The sequence below is a fragment of the Sparus aurata genome, chromosome 3, assembly GCF_900880675.1.
Source record: "Sparus aurata chromosome 3, fSpaAur1.1, whole genome shotgun sequence".
In the NCBI taxonomy this organism is placed as follows: domain Eukaryota; kingdom Metazoa; phylum Chordata; class Actinopteri; order Spariformes; family Sparidae; genus Sparus; species Sparus aurata.
Window position 1 is genome coordinate 15200720 of NC_044189.1, and position 19750 is coordinate 15220469.

Genomic DNA, 19750 nt, shown 5'->3' on the forward strand with positions numbered 1-19750 from the left:
TCTCTTTTAAAAAAAAGCATTTATTTTACATATGCTTCATGTACACAACTGTGCAATAACATTGTACAATTTTTACAGTGTAACCCACTTGTTGGTCACAATAGCCTTATGCCACACCACACATTTGAGACTCGTCATTGTCCCAGAACTCCTTGTGACACTCATTATTAACGACAACCGTCTATTCAAGCGTCCCAGTAAGCCGGGACCCTGAAACTGAAGCAACTAATTGGAATTGGGCCAATGTCAGTGTACATCTGTGCTTTTCAAAGCTACAATAATTCTAAAAGAATAAAACTAGCCCCGCTGTCTGTTCAGGGCCCAAAAACATAAAATTGCAGGCATTTAAAAAAAATGCAGTAGATTACTTTGAAGGCCAATTCAGTTAAATGGCTGGTCACGTGCTGCTGCCAAAGCACTTTGCATCCAAAATCTGCTGACTGACACAAGTAGGTCAAAGTCCTGTGAAATACACAGGTTGTGTCAGTCAATCTTGTTCTGAGGGTCCAGCTTGTTCATGGTCTGATGCCTCTTCTTCCTCTGCATCACTCTGACTGTAATCCAAGTCTTCCCCACTCTGATCTGCCACTTTGCTGTCATTGTGTTCATCCTCATCTTCCACATCGAGTGCCATCTCTCTCAGCTCCTCCAGATTGTCTGGGCTCTTACCAGTCAGTCTCTAAAATAAAATCACATCAAGTTTACACACAAACCAGGTCACTGAATATTCACAAGCTTGGTTAAAATGCCACACCACAGACATCAGGACATCGACCCATAACACAAGTGTACCTACCTCAATCATGTCAGCCATGTACTGTACATGTTGTGCCAGATCATGCAGCTCTTCATTTTCACACTTAAGCTTTGTTATCCGTTCATCTTTGGCCTCAATGTCTTTGTGTAACTGGTTGAGAGAAGAAAAAAGAAAACAAAAACCCTCAAGCATCAACACAAGGCTTGAAAAGACAAAGGCAGAACAATTTCACTTTGGGCAAACTGAAGCTCTTCAATAAATCCTCTTTAGAACACATGACTTCAAACAATGAGCTCTAATCATTGACTAAAAATCACAAAGACATAAACGTTAAGGTCTCTGAATAATCTGTTCCAAATGCATAGGTTTTGTCATAAGAAAACTGGCCAACTCCCCTAGCCTTTGCAGAATTGCTTAAAAAAAAAAAAAGACAGATAAACCCATTTAGCAAATTAAGGTGTAGAGTTTCATCCAAATTCAATGCCAGCTGGACTGGAGCCAACAGGTTGACTCAGTCACTGGGAGCGTGGGAACAGCTCAACTTAAGACTAAACATTAGCCATCTCTCAGTGATTAACTCACCTTCTCATTCTCCTGTAGAACATTGTACAAGGCCTTCCGACGCTCCTCTGCTACCTCTTTCCAGTACGAGACAGGAGGGGTTTCTAAGCAGGGACAAATAAACAAGTTAAATACAAAACTTTAAAAAAAGGTAGATTTCAGAATGAATATGGTGCATTGATTATGAATCCCTACCTTTGACCATAAGTTCATAAGCTTCAGTGGACATTCCATCCAACAAACATTGGGTTTCTTCCGTTTGTGTTGATTTGACCTCTACCTTCACCCTCTTTGGGCCTCTGGTTTGTTCAGCACCCCACTGTTTCCGTTTGGGAATGACTTTACCCGTCTACAAAGAAATGAGAAAAGTCTTCACGCTTGTTCTGTACATATGACAGATCTACAAAGTTTTGATCAAATGCAGACAGACACCTAAATAGAAATGACTCCCAGAAACAGGCCACTGCTTACCTGAGCTGACCTTCCCAAATTTGTGTTGACGGCAGAGTCTTGGAGGACCCGCAGGGTTTGTCGGGGGAGTCCCATTGCCTTTTGAGACTGCCCAAAAAAACTCTGCAAGACAAAAACCTGTGTTACGATATAGTAGAGTCGATCCCAAATTGCAGATCAGAATGGTAAACATGCTATATCCTAAGCCCCTTCTCTTGATAAACAAGACTGAGTCACATGAGAAACTTCATGACCCGTTTTCTCATTTTCAAAGCCTCTATTCATCATGGCTTAGCATCACTTTGCACGCTTTACTTTAGTTACACTGTCACCATGGAAGAGGGCACAAGTGAAGTGGTTTAACAACACTGCTGCCATGTGCACCAGGCCCACAGGTGTGGGAACGGGGGCAGAGCTTCATGCCTTTTAAACAGCCGTGGGAAAGTTTCTTCTCAAGGCTCATTACACAGCAGCCAACAAGCCCTGTTTGTTAATGTTTGGCCAAAGCTCAACACTGCCAGGGTGTTTCATACTAAAAAAAAAAAAAAAAAGTGAGCTTTTTAAGTTTTGAGTTGTGGGAGAAGACGTCTGAAGTTACTAAAATAATTCATGACTTTACCTTCTAGTTTAACAACTGTCTCCAAATGGGTAGAGCTATGCAAGACCCACTATGCACTCTGTGCCATATAATGATTCAGTCCAAATGACAGATAAGTTAACCAAAACAAAGAGAGCTTTGCGTCAAAACGCCATAACTGAAGTAACTTGAATTGTTTAGACACAATTCATCTGTATAGACGCCAGCCCCTAGGATCCCATACTGACTTCCAAAACCAATTAAAAATCTTCTCCAATTCAGAACTTCACAACTGCATTTTGCCAGTTAGCTGCAGAAATGCAGACCTCAAGCCACCTGACTTTATACCATAGATATTGACCAAATTTTCATGCGACCTTATCCTTAAAAAGGGTCACAGCAATCTCAGCATATTTAACCACCACGTCGAGTAACATTTAACCACAATACACTTAAACTCTCATTCCAGAGAACACAATCGAGGCAGATTAGTCCCCTTTCATTGTTGCAGTTATTTTAAAACGACCAGATGTATACATGTACAAATACCTCAATATCTTCATCTAAATTTTGAGTAGTGATTGAGATGACTCACTTCGCAAACATTTGCATTCCTATAAGTTAGATCACTAACGTTAGACCAGTGATAGCTAATCAGTTGATTGCATTTGAAAAAAGGCCTGTGTGAGGATACCAGCCACACCAAGGAAGGCAAGATGCCGTGATAACATCTCGTGTCATTAACGTTACTCCTTGAAACCCAGTCCTAAACCGTAACCTCAATTTTTAGTTGCAATCCATTTGATGCAAATTCAAGACTCACCTTTATATTCTCATTAGACGTCTGCTGGCCGCGCTTTATCTTTCCACTGAAACTCATTTTCTTTCAAGACCTGATGAGAAAATAATTAACACAGCGTCAGCACACATCAAGGGGAACGGAAGGCGACATGTTGGCGATAACGCGCAAAAATTAAGCTTAACGTTTAATTTACTACATATAGCTTGGCTAACTGATGTGAAACGTGTATTCATGAATATACGACGTCGTTAGCTTGATTAAAGACACGTCAAAGGATAGAATGTCGCCACAAAAGTGGGAAAAGCTGCGGTACAAAAGGTCGAGTGAGTATGCTAACGCTAAAAATAAGCTAATTAAAGCGACCAAGGCTAAAGCTAACTCAAATAGAGTGGTCGTCAGCATTTTTTAATGAGTAGCAGACGTAAAGAGAGCTAAATCAAGACTGAATTAAGGAAGACGAGTGTTAAATCGACTTACCGTTGCCGCCACACCTCGTTGTTCACTGACCGGTTTCTAACTGAAGATCTCGCGCCAGGATCTTAAATACGCCCACTTGGTCACGTGGTAATGGCGTCACTCACGACGGGGCTATTTCCCTCTCTCGTGCTGTTGTTTTTTTTCCTTGTGCGGTCACATGTCAACACACGTCACATCTTTGTAGTTGACTGTGCAGCCATTTTGGGGAGGCTGTGGACCGACGAGCTCGTCTGTGCCATTATTAGCTGCCCGAAAAACACACAAAGAAACCAAACGGAACAACGTTGGACGACACGCCGTTAAATATGGGCCCGCCGGGAGACAGAACACGCCACATGTCGACTGAAAGAACGGAGGATTTCAGCTGGATTGTCGATTTATCTTGACATGGCATGCAGCAGGGCGAGTCGGAGGTTGTGACGACTGAAGAAAAGAAGAGAAAGAAAACAAGCGCAGCGAACACCTCGAAACTTCAGACGTGGGAAGGGGAGATTTTGTTTAGCTAACGTTTATTCCGCCATTCAGCGTTGTCGTTGGCTGGCCATCGTTTCCCTGGCAGATTTTTGTCGATGTAGTTGTTGACAAGACACGACTGAAGCGAAATAATAGCGAGCTAAAATGCTGAGCACAAGCAAAACCAGCTAGTCGGTCAACCCTGCAGGTCTCCTGACTCTCATAGCACTGGCAGTCACATTGAACCAGACGAGAAAATGTAAACGCGTGGAAAGATGACTGTACGCTAGCTAGCCGACCACACATAGGCCTCGATTAAGCCAATCAGTCAGAAGATAAGATGTAGCTATATCGTTGGGTCACTACTAGTTAGTGTTGGAAGTGAATGCCTAGATTAGCTTGCTAGCTCACCTTAGCTAGTGTGCTAAAAATACGCCCACATCATGACTATCGGCAGTGGCAGCACCGCAGGCCGTGGGCCAAATGAGTGGCAGTAACAGTCAAGGAAATGTCAAGGTACTTTCGCAGTAGTCTTCGATGTTACCCGGTGCCAATATCTCTTGGCATCTGTATTTACCTGCCATGTTTGTCTGTATCCCCTATCCGTCTGTAACACGCACATAACGCAGTCTCTACAGAGAAACAAACACAAAACGACAGCCATGGATGAGGGACTTTGAAATGACCCAACCAATAGAATATTTGTCTGCTTGCTAGTATCTGTACTCCTCAAATTCTCTGGCAAAATATGGGTTTTTACAGTAGCAGCCGTTTCTGTTAATTTCAGTAACACGGAAGAAAAGTTTGTCAAATTTGATTTGCTCTTTCATTTGAATCTCTGTTGTAATCTCTTGTCGATGGCAGGTTGAGATAAATAAAATAAGCTGATTTAGCTTAAAAGTCATGTCTTAAAACATGGATTTCTGAACAAGTAATAAGGAGATGTAGTCTTAGCTTGTCAATCATTCCCCTCCTCAACACTGCCCTCTTACAAAAATAAAAATGACTTAGTTTTGTTTCTGATTTGTTGAGCTTTTTCAGTTGGTAGTTAGTGGGTAATTCACAGATCTAGCCTAGAGTTGTTTGATGCGTTGTTTCTGCAAAGGGTAGCTAGCTCCATCCTTTATCCAGCGTATAAATACAAAAGCAGAGAGTGTAGCCAAAAATATTCTGCACAAGAGAGAGGAAGACACTACCATCAAAATCTAACCATGGGGGACCCAACTTCACGAAGAAATCAGACAAGAAATCGACTTCGAGCTCAACTTCGGAAGAAAAGGGAATCTTTGGCAGATCAGTTTGACTTCAAGATTTATATAGCCTTCGTTTTCAAAGAAAAGGTTTGTCAGTAAAATTTGAAGAGCACAATTATTCCAAAACAATCTTGAAACACACTTGCCAGTTTTCGTCAGCGTTTGCCCATCACACACACACACACACGTGACTAAGACAACCCAATGGCTTAAATATGTGTCTTTGTATCTGTTTTTTGTCATTACAGAAGAAGAAGTCTGCACTTTTCGAAGTAGCTGAAGTTGTGCCAGTGATGACCAACAATTATGAAGAAAACATCTTTAGAGGTGTGCGGGACTCGAGCTACTCTCTCGAGAGTTCGATAGAACTCCTGCAAAAAGATGTTGTGCAACTACACGCGCCCCGATACCAGTCAATGCGAAGGGTAAGTTGGTGTACCATATGAGGAGCAGATAGCTTGAAGAAGACTATGTACAGATGTGTTTGACGTTGTGTTTCCCTTCTTGTTGCTGTAGGATGTGATAGGCTGCACACAGGAGATGGACTTCATCCTTTGGCCACGCAACGATATTGAGAAGATTGTCTGTCTGCTGTTCTCCAGATGGAAGGGGGCCGATGATGAACCCTTCAGGCCTGTTCAGGTCAGAATTTGGCAGCTCATCAGATTACACAGGCTCTAAATGTTTGAAGCATGTTGAAGCCTTTAATCCTGATTAGGGTTGCAACTAACTTTTTTCATTATCAATTAATATAACTTATATTAGGTTAACCAATTTATGGTGTAACAGTTAGGGATGCATGATATTGATTTTAAAGCAAAAACAGATTACTTGAGATACTGGGAAGATAAATGCAAATTTTTGCATTGAAATAAATACATTTCTAACCTGTAGTTCCACAGCTTTGTTAACATTAAAATGTGTTGTTCCCTCTAAACCTTTGAGGAACATGTTTAGCAAATTACAATCAAACACTGTGCCGCTCTGACCAGGTGCAGTTTGACCTCAAAACCACCCCATGCTGCGCTTGTTCTCTGTGTCAGTGCCAGATTGCAAACCAACTTTAAAATTGCATACCATGACCCGCTGTAATCGTTTGGCTACATATCACTGGCTCTATTTAACGGCAATAATTTAATTTATTTAATTGCCGATAATATAAATCGGACACCCCTAAAATAGTCCAAAACATTTACTCAAGTGTTTTTTTTCCAATGTCTGATTAGACCAACAAAACTCAAAGATGGTAGAGGTTATAATTTGACTGAAAATAACTTTTGTAATCTTTGTAAGAATCTGAAAATGTAGACATTTTCTGTATTTCAATAACGGAAAAGATAATTTATTTAATTTGGTATGTACATTACCCGTCCCATGCTTCATTTAAGAGCTGCAACAAATAGGTGTTCAAGAGAAAAATAATTGTCAACAATTTTGATAATTGATTAGTAGTTCCAGTAAAAAAAAAATTTTTTTTTCAAGACAAAGATGTCAAATATTTGCATGTTCTATTGTCGTTAATGTAAGGAGCTGCTGGCTTTTCTGTTTCTGTGTTTGTTGTGATGATGAATGAAGAGACAAAAGAAGCAATTTGAAGACATAACTTTGAGCTTCGGTAGATTGTGATGAGCATTTTTGTACATTATTTCAACAACTTTTAGAAGCCTAAAAAACAATTTGAAGATTAATCAATAATGAAAATCATTAGTTACAGCCCTATCCTGGATGTGACAAAATGTACTTGGCTCACAAGTCTAACGTCTGATTTACAGGCCAAGTTTGAATTTCATCATGGAGACTACGAGAAGCAGTGCTTGCATGCGTTGGGTCGTAAAGACAAGGCTGGGATGGTTATGAACAACCCAAGTCAGTCTGTATTTCTCTTCATGGATAGACAGCACTTACAGGTGAGTCAGTCCACTGAAATCATGTTCATGTTACGATCAACTGAAACCTCAGGCAGTCTCACCAGAACATGCGTCACCACAAATGTTCTCTATCCTCCTCTCTTGCAGACTCCTAAAACCAAGGCCACAGTTTTCAAGTTGTGCAGCCTCTGCCTTTACTTGCCCCAGGACCAGCTGACCTGCTGGGGTGTGGGAGACATCGAGGATCACCTCCGCCCATACATGCCTGACTAGGGCTTCCTACTCCACTCAGCTACATAGGGAAAAGCCCTTCCCCTCCCTCCTGCCTAAGCCTTCAGAAGCAAATTGATGTACTCATCTTCACCCGTTTCCTTTTAAAAGATTTGAACTTGTGCTTGGATCTTTCCTTTTTTTGTTGTTACCTACTCGTTCTCCCCTCCCTGACCTGAAGCTGATTCAGTTCCCATCCTTGTTTTTTTTTTTCCCCCCTCACACTCCCAATGTTTTTTCTTCTTCTCTCTGCCATTTTTGGATTGGTTCCCCCCCCCCTTTTTTTTTTTTTTATTTCACTCCTTCTCCATTCCCTCTTACTCACTCATCCAGTTTTGTTTATTTGAACCTGCACGAACATTGATTTTGAGTGGTTGGTTGTTCTCTTGGAGCCACACTGTCAACAGCACCGGTCATTGAAGGAACTCTTTATGTTGCATCAAAACAGGAACAAACAATACACAGGTCTTCACGGTGGTTCTCAGATGGACGTGTTTTTATATCCTTGTTGTCATAAGAAAGGATTGTTAAAGCTTGTTTGTAATGTCAAAAGGGGTTTCTAGAACAACTTTACACAATCTTTTGACCAAGGGACAGGTGTGAATAGGCGTTAAAACACCTGTATAAGCAAAGAAAACAAGATGAACAATATTTGTCAAATCATATGGTGTAGGTATTGCTTCTTATAACCTGCCTTAGTTTTTTTGCTGGACTTTTAAAAAAAATGTTTTGGTGTCATTTGCTTTTCCTCTGAAACATGCTAGGCAGGCCTTTGCTAAAATCTCGAGTGACTTGAAAGGCATTGTACACAAGGTGGAGACATGGTTAGATGTTGAAGGTCATCGTCACAGTTCAGGCCATTCATGCACCATTAATTTAAGCTACTGAAATCTGACTTTTTATGTTCTGTTATAATTGGGATGTGGGTTGGCAAGAAACTGAAATGGTGACGTACTTACTGTTTAACACACCTAACAAAAGTTGCTGACAGCTAACCGATGATTTTTTTTTTTTTTTTTTTGGTTTAATTTGACCTACTAAAATGAAGATAATTTGCTGCCATGCTCATCAAATTAAAATTGGGTTTTGCTGGCTTTTTTTGTTAAAGACTATGAAGTACATTTAATTTTGCTCCTTGTTGATTCAGTGTGTTCAGTTGAGAAGGGTATAAGGCGTGTAACTTCTGGGTTTTTTCTGTTGATTCTCAAATCAATACTGCTGAGCATATCCCAATACAGTGCAAATTCTGAAAGCAATATTTGTTGTCCATTTGTTTTATTGCATGTGCATGAAACAGTACCACTGATACAGTAGGGTTGAATACAAATATGCAACAGTGGTAGCAACACCAGCTATGAGAAGGATTTGTAACACTTAACTACACTATTTACAGGCAGAAGTTAGTTTACATCTTCATTTGTTCTGACATTATAGTTACATGATGTGTGATTTACAAACAGGCACATAGTGGAGACAGTTTAGCTGCTGCCAAGGTGTTTAGTGTGTCTTCCTTGTGCTATGATCTTCCCTGTGGCCTTGTTGGTGAGGTCTACGGTGGCAAACGCCAGCGTTCGCCCCTGCTTCAGAACCTGAGCAGTGATGAGTACGTCCTCTCCCATCTTGGCAGCGGTCATGTATCTGCAAGACATTGACGTTTGTTCCCAGTCATGTGTGGTTTATGGAGTTAATCTTCAATCTCACCTGGTTAACACACCGAGGGTCAAGGTCACTTTGAGTGGGAAAGATCGAACTCAGAACTGTGGGGTTAAAATTAATTTTAGTTTGAGAGCAAGTTGACACCACACAATTGTCGGGGGTAAACTTGAGGACACTGAGATCATGTCCCCTATATTTTCCTTGTACATTTAGGGGTTTTCACAAACTAGACCAGACCTAGACCACAATTAAAAAGTATTTATTATGGTGTTTTATATGCTGATAAAATTACTAGATACAATTCTAATTTATTTTAAACACAAAAATGTACATACAATATGACAACAGGGTTAACTCAGATATAACTTTTAAAACATCTAAAAACATTTTTAGAGATGATCTGTTTTGTAACAGCAGTATTTCTATAATCCTAACTAGTCAAACAACAAGAGTAATTTAACAAATCAAGGAATGATCACTGCTCCATAAAGTGGGAAGTCTCGGTTCCATGTTTCAGCCATCTATGAAGGTTCACTCATTGCATTACATATTAAGTTATAAACCCCACAATAAATAAAATCAGTAGATAAATGTGTCCACTTGAGAGCTTAAATGTCTTAACATTTCCACGGTAATCTAAAGGTGATGTCAGTGGTATTTTGGAGATCAGGTGGGTAATAACTCTTAGTTTTGTGTAGACTCACGTTATGTTCATATCCACACTGACTCCCGGTGCTCCCCTCTCACTGTTCATGATAGCCATGGTGGAGATCACATCGACCAGGGTGGCTGTCAACCCGCCGTGTAGCGTCCCTCCACGGTTGGTGTGCTCCTCTTCTACCCGCATCTCACACACCACCTTACCTGGAGTGGCAGCCAAGACCTCCACCTGAGGAAACACATAGCTATATGTGACAGAGAAACAATGCGGACGGACCGACTGCAAGCTGGGAAGACTGTCGCGGTTAATGTTGCTTGTGTATATTTACCTTTTGCAGGACTCTGTCGAAACCTCTATTGTCGACCATTGCTCTCATTATTTGTTTTATCGTATTTAAAGACAACGACGCCATATTTTACGACAAGAAAAGTGACCAATGTCAAACTTATGTTTACTTCGTGCCGGAAGCTGTTCCGTTCAACAAATTGTCCGGCCGAAACCAAATGCTAATCTGCTAGCTAAGCTGCGTATAGGTCATTTTGTCTCGGAAAAGAAAATACACAAAGTACCTAACAATATGTGGTGAAATTCACTAATAACATACATGTACCATAGCTTATAGTTGTCACATATAATCACACATAGCACAGTTCGCCGCGCTGGGATTGATATTTGTTGTGACTCGCACGTTTACCCGGAAGCCTTTCGGTGGTACACATGAGTTAACTTGTAGAGAAGAAGCAACATGAAAACATATTTGCATTCAATTTAACGCACACCTTTCTTGTGTGCTTTTGTAAGTAAAACTATTGGCAAGAAAACATGGCTTCTACGTCGGACTCAGACAAGCCGTCAGTGTCTAATGTGGAAGATAACAGAAGTCGTCTCTGCGATGAGTTTGCAGCTATAGCGGGAACTGACAGCGCCGTGGCTCAATGCTACCTGGCTGAAAATGAATGGGAGATGGAGGTACAGTAACTATAGCACAACACCCGAGGCTTGGCAGATGTGATATTACCTAGCAAGGGTACTGCTGTATCCAGATGCAGAATGCTACAGTTGGTGGCTAACACTCCTGAATCTTATTCCACTGAGTAGGTCAGCCTCAGATGCTAAAAGTGTGCTAATAATTGCTACACATCTGTTATGGAATGCATGTGAATCTTCAGACAGTTGGCCCTAAATTTCCTTGCCCATCATTTGTCTCTTAGAGGGCCCTGAACTCATTCTTTGAGGCTGACTTGGAGAGAGTATTTGAAGTAGGAAACTCCCCAGAAAGAGAGACCAGCCCCAAACCAAAGAGGCAGAAGGTTGAGGAAAAGCCTCCAGGAGGAGACTGGTAAGTCTGCTGTCTTCTCCCTCTCAGCATTACTGTGTGTGATGAGACTTAACCATGACTCCTTTACCAACAGTTAACAACTTTAAATGAATTAATAGTCTCCAAAATATCTCCAGTATAGATTTGACTGAAGACAGCCCAGCCTCCACGAGGAAACCCTCAGAAGAAGATGACAATAAGCTGTCGCTGATCTCCTGGAACGTGGATGGCCTCGATACGGACAACCTCGCAGAACGCGCCAGAGGGCTGTGCTCCTTCCTAGTCCTGTAAGCCCCTCTGTTACTCTGTTTCATTTGTTAGCAGGCAATCCTATCTTCTATAAAACCTGTTGATAGAGGAGATACAGTGTAGCTCAAGGATGCAAATGTCACATATTGGACACTGGAGAAGTTGTTATAAAGAGGGAAGGCACACGATATTTGAAAAGTTAATCCTCTCTTCGCGTAGATACACTCCGGACGTGGTGTTCCTACAAGAGCTCATCCCACCTTACGTCCAGTATTTAAAGAAACGGGCCGTGAGCTACCTAATCATTGAAGGTACGGTGTGTTCAATAGGCCTTTTTTCCTCAATGCTTTGTGACATGTCACATTTGGAGGCTCACTTTGGAGACACTGTTATGACTTACTGGGACACATGCAAACATTTCTAATATTGATTAATTGTTTTGGTAATTTTTTAAGCAAAACTGTCAAACATTTGTTGGTTCCAGCATCTTAAATGTAAGGATACAGAATATGAGATAAACTTAGCCTGAGCTCGGCAGTTACAACCCTGTACCTATCGCTGTCCAGCTGGTGAAGAGGGTTACTTCACTGGAATGATGCTGAAGAAGTCGCGAGTCAAATTCCGGGAGAGCGAGATAATACCTTACCCCACCACTCAAATGATGAGGAATCTCCTCATAGCTCAGGTCTGTGCACACTAGTTTTCGAAATTCTCATTGGCATGTGCCAACATTCAGCTCGCCTTGGTTGATGGAAGGTTGGAGTTTTTATTTTTTTCTCTTTGAAATCAGGTGGATTTCAAAGGCCAGAAGTTTTGTCTGATGACGTCCCACCTGGAGAGCTGTAAAGGCCACGCAGAGGAGCGCATGAAACAGCTGCGAGTGGTGATGCAGAGGATGAGAGAGGCACCGGATGATGTCACCGTCCTGTTTGGAGGGGACACAAACCTGAGGGACACTGAGGTGAGTCGCTTGTCCATGTGCACCTTAAGAAAATATGATGTGTGATGACTCGAAAGTCCAAATAACATCTGCAACAATGGGGTACAAATGTGATATTTTATTTCCCTAGTGTTCATCTTTAGTAATTCTCTCTCTGGGCTCCATCTCAGGTGGCCAAGGTGGGTCTTCCCTCCGCTGTCTGTGATGTGTGGGAGCGACTGGGAAGGCAAGAGCACTGCCGCTACACTTGGGACACCAAAGCCAACACCAACAAGACTGTTCCTTACATCAGTCGCTGCCGCTTTGACCGGGTCTACTTCCGCCCCGCTACCAAGAGTGGCGTTCAACATCTGGCCCCAGATCACATGGCCCTGGTGGGACTGGACAAGCTGGACTGTGGACGCTACACGAGTGATCATTGGGGAATCTACTGTAGCTTCTCTGCTGGGTAGAAATGTGTGAAATAAGTGGAATCATGCCAGTTATCGCTTTGTTTAATGTTCTCAGTTTGTATTATGGGTTTAACAGTCCCAGTGCAGACCACATCAGTGCTGGGTTCAGACCACAGCGACACTTTCTCTGCGAAAGAAGATGTTCTGACCTCATCTGAGGTGCCTTGATTTGATCAGTTTTATCTTGTAATGTCTTTGTTCAAGTTTTCCCCCCTGTGCCTAAAATTGCTAAAGAAACGTAAGAAAGAACCAATAAATGGTAAAAAAACACAAAGCTGTTGTGCTGAGATTAATTTTACAGTTAAGGCTAAAAGTTCATTCCTTATCTTTGAAGCAGAAGTTGACCGAACAATCTCACCACAAGGGTTTTTCTGTTGTTGAAAACTTTAAAGATTTTTTTATAACTTGTTCATCTTGGATTAAAAGTTGGGCTTCAAAATGTATACTTGATGCGGGACAGTTATTAGATTTTTCTCTGAACTTTTTACAGTTGTGGTGAACTAAAGTCTACTGTCATAGTCAGAAGCTCATATGGGCAGCCTTGTATATTTATGTAGTTCTGGCTTCTGACCACTAGAGGGCACTGCAGAATTGAATTGCATTGACATTTTCTGATGGTCCAGGGTTCACTATTAACATACAGTGTCAAGAAATTAAATTGGATCAGTTTGAGTCTGAGTGGTGAATCTAAATTCAACTTGATGTTATCCACTACATCTCTGTTATTTAAGCTAGTAGTCCATTATCTATGAACCAACGATCTGTTATCTGCCCCTCACAGTTGTGCACAAATGTGGAATATAAAATCAAATACACAATCACATCAACAGTTGAATATGAGCATAAATAACCAAGTAATTAATTTTTTTTCCCTTGCATAGTATTTTTGATAGTGTGGATATTATGGACAATCTTACATTAAAGGTCATATGAATATTTGGGACTTTACATAATCTGCTTTAAAAGGACATTTCAAACTAGTTGTAAGAAATGTAAATGATTTTTTTTATGGTTGTGAGAGAAATTACAGGCAACATATCACATGAAGAATAATCTTTTATATGTTTGCACATATATAATATAATCATGTTCAGTCCCCACAAAGTGTGATCATCCTGAATCTTGTATGACCCTTTCACCCGAGTGAACAGCCCGATGGCTAACCAGATCATTGTGCGTGGCCATACTAACCTTTGCTTTGCGTGCCATGCTCTGAGCGTTAATAAAGGGATGACAATATTGTGAGAGCTATTTTTGTCTCATTCCTCTCTTTGTCTGATTGGAATTTCAGATTTACACAACACGATCTACAGTTGTTGGATCTCAAACTCAGCCCTGTTAATAGTCAGGGGAGAGGAGGGGCCTGTTCACTCGAATACAGCCTTATCACATCCACTCCAAATAGATGAAAATATCCTGAAAACCATCTAATTTGGCAACTCTGCATATGATTTTTTTTTTTTTTTAAAGTTTAATGGAACAAAGAAGTCAGAGTATGTAATCTATGTTGATTGTTAAAGCAGGAGAGGTGTATTGTTCACAATGGCTCTGTGCCATTCACATGTATCAGTAAGTGCAGTCCCTGCTTCGTCATTTCCTGTTGCGAAAAGGCAGAGAAACTGCAAGGATTTACAGCACCTTTAATCTATAGCCTACATTTTGACCTGAGCTCCACCTCAAGCCAGATGTGACCTCCTCCCCACAGTCTCTGCCAGCACACTGTCAAGATGTCTCCCTCACCTCTGCCTGTAACGCAGCCTTCAAATCTGGGAGTGTGTTTCCATGTATGCTCGGCGAGCAGACAGCACAGTGAAGAAGAGCTGACCTTAGGAGAGAGGACACAGATGTGACTCTTCCCTCGGCGCAGGCGTCATCAGAACAGACCTCCCTCCCTTGTTCGTTCCCCCCGCTCCCTGGTTTTCTGATTAGCAAGGACACATGTAGCCAGTCCGCCCAGCTCTGATGAGTTCACCTAACGCCTTAAACACTGAGAAGTGAGCGTTCACTTTGTTCACATGTTTTGTCTTCTTAAAATGATTCTTGTCAGACAAGGTCATGTAATCAGAATTTAACCCACTGTGTCTTTTTTTTGCTGCATGCTCTGTTGATTGGATTAGACTAAGAAACTAAGAAATGAACCTCTTGATAGATCCTGAGATTGTCTGCAAAAACAACAACATTTTGTCGATAGATTTCAGTCATAATTAGGTAGATTACATGTTCAAATATGGTTAAAAAAATAATAATAATAAATGCCCATCACAGGTTGAAATGTCTTGTGTTGTCCCACTAGAATTCAATAACAGTCATATTTAAGGCCACTGATATTTAACATTTGACAAGCTTGAGCCAGGAAAGATTTGACTTGAAGAATTACTTAACAGAGATGATCAAAATAGAAAGTAAATTATTTTTCTGATGGTTGAAGAATTGTCTCACTCCTAATTTTAAGTTAGGTTAAAGTGCTAGACATGGTTTGTGAACATTATTAAAGGATAAATTCACCCAGTAAATTAAAATTCAGTCATTATCTACTCGCCCTCACGCCGATGGAGAGTCAAGTGAAGTTTCGGCAAAACATTTCTTTCATCTTCTTTTTTTTTTTTCAGCTTCACAGCAACACAGCATTGCAACATTCTCCTAAAAAACTGAAGTAGATGGGGACTTGTTTTAAAATGTAAGTTAGGCCCAGAGATCCCAAACTGAATTGAAAAGATGTTATTTATACCATTTTTAAAGGTGCAATATGTAAGAATTGGCCGCCTGTTGAATTAACCTACTTGCTGCCGCTAACTGTAGCTGCTGTTAGCTAGTTAACTCAGTTAGCTCAGTTAGACGTGCAGCTAGGGGTCCGTGGGATGATCTTGGAGCACTAAGGGAGTGTTGGTGCTGACACTGCTAGCACAGACGCTTGGAATAGGATGGGGCAAGCTGGTTAGCATGCTAACTTTCATAGGTGTCTCCTAAATATAAACATATGTCAATACAAAGTCTCAATTGACTTCGTTCATTTAGGAGAATGCTGCAAAGCTATTTTGATCCAGAAATTCTACTTCCCCTTCTCCATCTCCATGGGGATGAGTAGTAAATGATCATTTTCATTTTAGGTTGAATTTATCCTTTAAACTATATTACTATGACAGAGACATACAACAGACCAAAAGGCCAGTACAGGATGGGTCTGTTATGGTGGAAAAATGTAAAAGACCTGAATTCTTATTGACACCACGGGGGTTATAAGTGCAACATTGTCAGAAATCAGAGAGATATTGTTTCCCATGATCCTCTAGAGGTGCACTATTTTGTCCTGTTCGTGCAGTGGGCAGTTTCCCGCTACAGCACAGAGGACGAGAACAGCGGCAGGTTAGAGATGGTACAGATGGAGGCAACAGCTGTCTGGGCCAAGAAAGTGGTCATGTGATCTATCCGTCTGCCTCGAGCATCATTGTTCCCCTCCTCCTCCTCCACAAATCCATAAACATCCACATCATAAGTTTCCCTCTGGAAGGCTGTGTGGACGTATTCCAAGATCATTTCACTCATCCTGCTTTTTCTTTGCTTTTTTCTTTTACAATTGCCTTCTTAGATGTGTTTTTCGAGCAGCAACATAACACGCCTCACAGATGTATTTTTGGAGTGTTCCTCCAAAAGCGTAGCCCTCAGTGAGAACTGGGGCTGCGATTTGAGGCCCGTCAAGATGAATGTTCTTGCGTTAGACGTATCCATGCGCTGGCGGGGAGGCTCTGGGATGAGGTTTGTCCTTTGAGGCAGGGTTGGATGATGATGGATCGGACACAGATCTGACCCGAGCCCGGAAGAGATCGGAGGGTTGGGTGAAGAGCGGCAGATGAATCTGTGCTGCAGCCCCCTGGTAGCAGACAGCGCAGTAAAATGCAAAGGGAGTCTGATGGTACTGTTTGATTGATAGGCTGTGGCTGGGTTTTTTCGTTTCTTGTTGTATTTAGGGGGTGAGCAGATGGCTGTGGGCAACCTTTCCACTGTGTATGTGTGTGTGTATGTGTGTGTGTGTGTGTGTGGCACTGCCCTGTTGACAAGCAGAATCTATCTGGACCAATGTCTGTCAAACACCGTCCACACAACTACCCACCTCCCCCTGTACAGATAGCTTGTCACAGGCGAGGCAAGGGCAAGCATAAGTGGTGCTCCATTCTCCATCACCGCCGCCGCATCCATCACTACTTCCCTTCAAAATCGCTGTGACAAACTGCCCCAGAAGCCAGCAATATTTCTGTCCGTACAGTGCTGCTGCTTCTGCTGCATATTTGAGGACCGACAGTTATTTAGAGGTTTGCAGGATAAGGGGAAACCGTCTGAGTGAGAACATTTTGTCTCTCATCACTCTCAAAAGGTCAGTGAATAAGCCAGGTAATATTTAGAGGATCCTGCCAGGATTTCTGGGGGGTTATGATTTGGCAGCAAAAAAGGATCTAATTAAATGTGTGGAAGCTCAACAGAGATGGAAGGAGTTTTATCACATCTGTGTGAAAACATCTGTTGGGAAGTCTGGTTCACAGAAAGTTTGGTAAAGGCAAAAGAGGAGAGCGGTTCACTTAGCATTACATAAAGTTTACTAAGCTGTAAATTATTAAAGAGAAAAAAAGAGTGAACCTGAAAGAAGATTTTAAAAGCTTTTTGGGGGAAATATGCTTTTATAGTAAGAAAGCAAGTAAGCCATTCCTTTAAAGGTGACTTATGTAAGAACTGACCCTGTGTTGAATCCATACTCCAAACAGCACATCACCAGAGTAACTGCTTCTAATTGTAGCTAACATTAGCTAGTTAGCTCAGCCAGTCATGCATCACCTTTTGAGGTACAAAAGGATCCCGGGGCTACTTAGAAAGCTAAGTCTTTGACTAGAGGTCAGAACTGTTGTTTTACTTCACACTCTGTAATAACTGCAATGTTTGCATCTGATTTTAGTCTAATATTCTAACATACTGTACCTTTAACTTTGACTACAGTTTTTCCCAATCATTTAAACACGTTTTCCTGCAACTGCTACTTATTTTCTCGAAAATCTAAAACACAAACCTGAACAGTTCACCTTTTTTTTTTTTTTAACTCCACAAATCTTTCAAAGTTCCCTCTTGTCAGAATTGATTATTTCCATCAAATATATCCATGCACACAGCTTTCACATTATTAGCTCTCACAGAGCATCAGGGAAGGGGTGGTTCTGGGGGGGCAACAGGGGCCAGTGCCCCCGTAACTCTGAGTCTGGACCCCCATGTGTCCCCCCTGACAAGGAGTCTGCATTAATAATACAATGACAGATTTCTTGCAATGATTTTGTTCTGAAGGGAAAGGCAGAAGTAAAGTGTCTCAGCAGTTTACTACCCAATCAAAATTGCTAAAATTGTAAACACTGCTTTGTCTGAATGAGGGATTTATCCTTTTTTCCGGGTTGTATGTGCCCCCTAACAAAAAAGTGGGCTACTTAGAAAGCTAAGTCTCTGACTAGAGGTCAGAACTGTTGTTTTACTTCACACTCTGTAATAACTGCAATGTTTGCATCTGATTTTAGTCTAATATTCTAACATACTGTACCTTTAACTTTGACTACAGTTTTTCCCAATCATTTAAACACGTTTTCCTGCAACTGCAACTTATTTTCTCGAAAATCTAAAACACAAACCTGAACAGTTCACCTTTTTTTTTTTTTTTAACTCCACAAATCTTTCAAAGTTCCCTCTTGTCAGAATTGATTATTTCCATCAAATAAATCCATGCACACAGCTTTCACATTATTAGCTCTCACAGAGCATCAGGGAAGGGGTGGTTCTGGGGGGGCAACAGGGGCCAGTGCCCCCGTAACTCTGAGTCTGGACCCCCATGTGTCCCCCCTGACAAGGAGTCTGCATTAATAATACAATGACAGATTTCTTGCAATGATTTTGTTCTGAAGGGAAAGGCAGAAGTAAAGTGTCTCAGCAGTTTACTACCCAATCAAAATTGCTAAAATTGTAAACACTGCTTTGTCTGAATGAGGGATTTATCCTTTTTTCCGGGTTGTATGTGCCCCCTAACAAAAAAGCGGGCTACTTAGAAAGCTAAGTCTCTGACTAGAGGTCAGAACTGTTGTTTTACTTCACACTCTGTAATAACTGCAATGTTTGCATCTGATTTTAGTCTAATATTCTAACATACTGTACCTTTAACTTTGACTACAGTTTTTCCCAGTCATTTAAACACGTTTTCCTGCAACTGCAACTTATTTTCTCGAAAATCTAAAACACAAACCTGAACAGTTCACCTTTTTTTTTTTTTTTTTAACTCCACAAATCTTTCAAAGTTCCCTCTTGTCAGAATTGATTATTTCCATCAAATAAATCCATGCACACAGCTTTCACATTATTAGCTCTCACAGAGCATCAGGGAAGGGGTGGTTCTGGGGGGGCAACAGGGGCCAGTGCCCCCGTAACTCTGAGTCTGGACCCCCATGTGTCCCCCCTGACAAGGAGTCTGCATTAATAATACAATGACAGATTTCTTGCAATGATTTTGTTCTGAAGGGAAAGGCAGAAATAAAGTGTCTCAGCAGTTTACTACCCAATCAAAATTGCTAAAATTGTAAACACTGCTTTGTCTGAATGAGGGATTTATCCTTTTTTCCGGGTTGTATGTGACCCCTTAAAAAAAAAGCTGGCCCAAACCTGGCCGCCACATTAAAACTGGTCTAGAACCGCCACCGCATCAGGGATCAGATCTGAGGTCTGGGAAATTTTAAACAGTACCATCAAAATTAACTTTGTATGTGTTCCAGGTTCACGAGGCCATGTTAAAATCAAATGTATAAACTGTTTCTGGTTTCTTTTTTTTTTAACGTTTAGTTTTCTTTTGGGACCATATAGCTTGAAATGCTGTTGCCATGTTGTTCACACAATATCATGAATAAGCAGAGTTACAATGACGTGTCATAAAAATAAAATGTATGCAATCGAAAGTGTTAAGTAGAAAAAAAAACAAATAAAGGTCAACAAAAAA

At 41.2% G+C, this 19750-nt stretch overlaps 4 protein-coding genes across 4 annotated transcripts; 2 read left to right on the forward strand and 2 right to left on the reverse strand.

Moving 5' to 3' along the window:
* On the reverse strand, positions 1–3748 carry gmnn (geminin DNA replication inhibitor). The gene is made up of 7 exons (XM_030411726.1): positions 3625–3748; positions 3169–3238; positions 1790–1891; positions 1514–1667; positions 1340–1422; positions 797–907; positions 1–679 (listed from the first exon to the last, which is right to left on the reverse strand). The coding sequence occupies exons 2-7, from the start codon at positions 3223–3225 to the stop codon at positions 488–490; spliced, it is 699 nt and encodes a 232-aa protein (XP_030267586.1). The 5' UTR covers positions 3226–3238; positions 3625–3748; the 3' UTR covers positions 1–487.
* Positions 3749–3803: 55 nt separating this feature from the next.
* Positions 3804–8724, forward strand: c3h6orf62 (chromosome 3 C6orf62 homolog). The gene is made up of 5 exons (XM_030411727.1): positions 3804–5417; positions 5579–5755; positions 5847–5972; positions 7103–7237; positions 7346–8724. The coding sequence occupies exons 1-5, from the start codon at positions 5289–5291 to the stop codon at positions 7469–7471; spliced, it is 693 nt and encodes a 230-aa protein (XP_030267587.1). The 5' UTR covers positions 3804–5288; the 3' UTR covers positions 7472–8724.
* Positions 8725–8726: 2 nt separating this feature from the next.
* On the reverse strand, positions 8727–10253 carry acot13 (acyl-CoA thioesterase 13). The gene is made up of 3 exons (XM_030411728.1): positions 10114–10253; positions 9829–10013; positions 8727–9106 (listed from the first exon to the last, which is right to left on the reverse strand). Exons 1-3 carry the CDS (start codon positions 10195–10197, stop codon positions 8947–8949), a joined length of 429 nt encoding a protein of 142 aa, XP_030267588.1. The 5' UTR covers positions 10198–10253; the 3' UTR covers positions 8727–8946.
* A 73-nt stretch (positions 10254–10326) lies between these two features.
* tdp2b (tyrosyl-DNA phosphodiesterase 2b) lies at positions 10327–13187 on the forward strand. Its single transcript, XM_030411724.1, has 7 exons — positions 10327–10754; positions 10997–11124; positions 11241–11390; positions 11572–11663; positions 11919–12037; positions 12143–12313; positions 12463–13187. Exons 1-7 carry the CDS (start codon positions 10608–10610, stop codon positions 12742–12744), a joined length of 1089 nt encoding a protein of 362 aa, XP_030267584.1. The 5' UTR covers positions 10327–10607; the 3' UTR covers positions 12745–13187.
* Positions 13188–19750: the final 6563 nt, after the last annotated feature.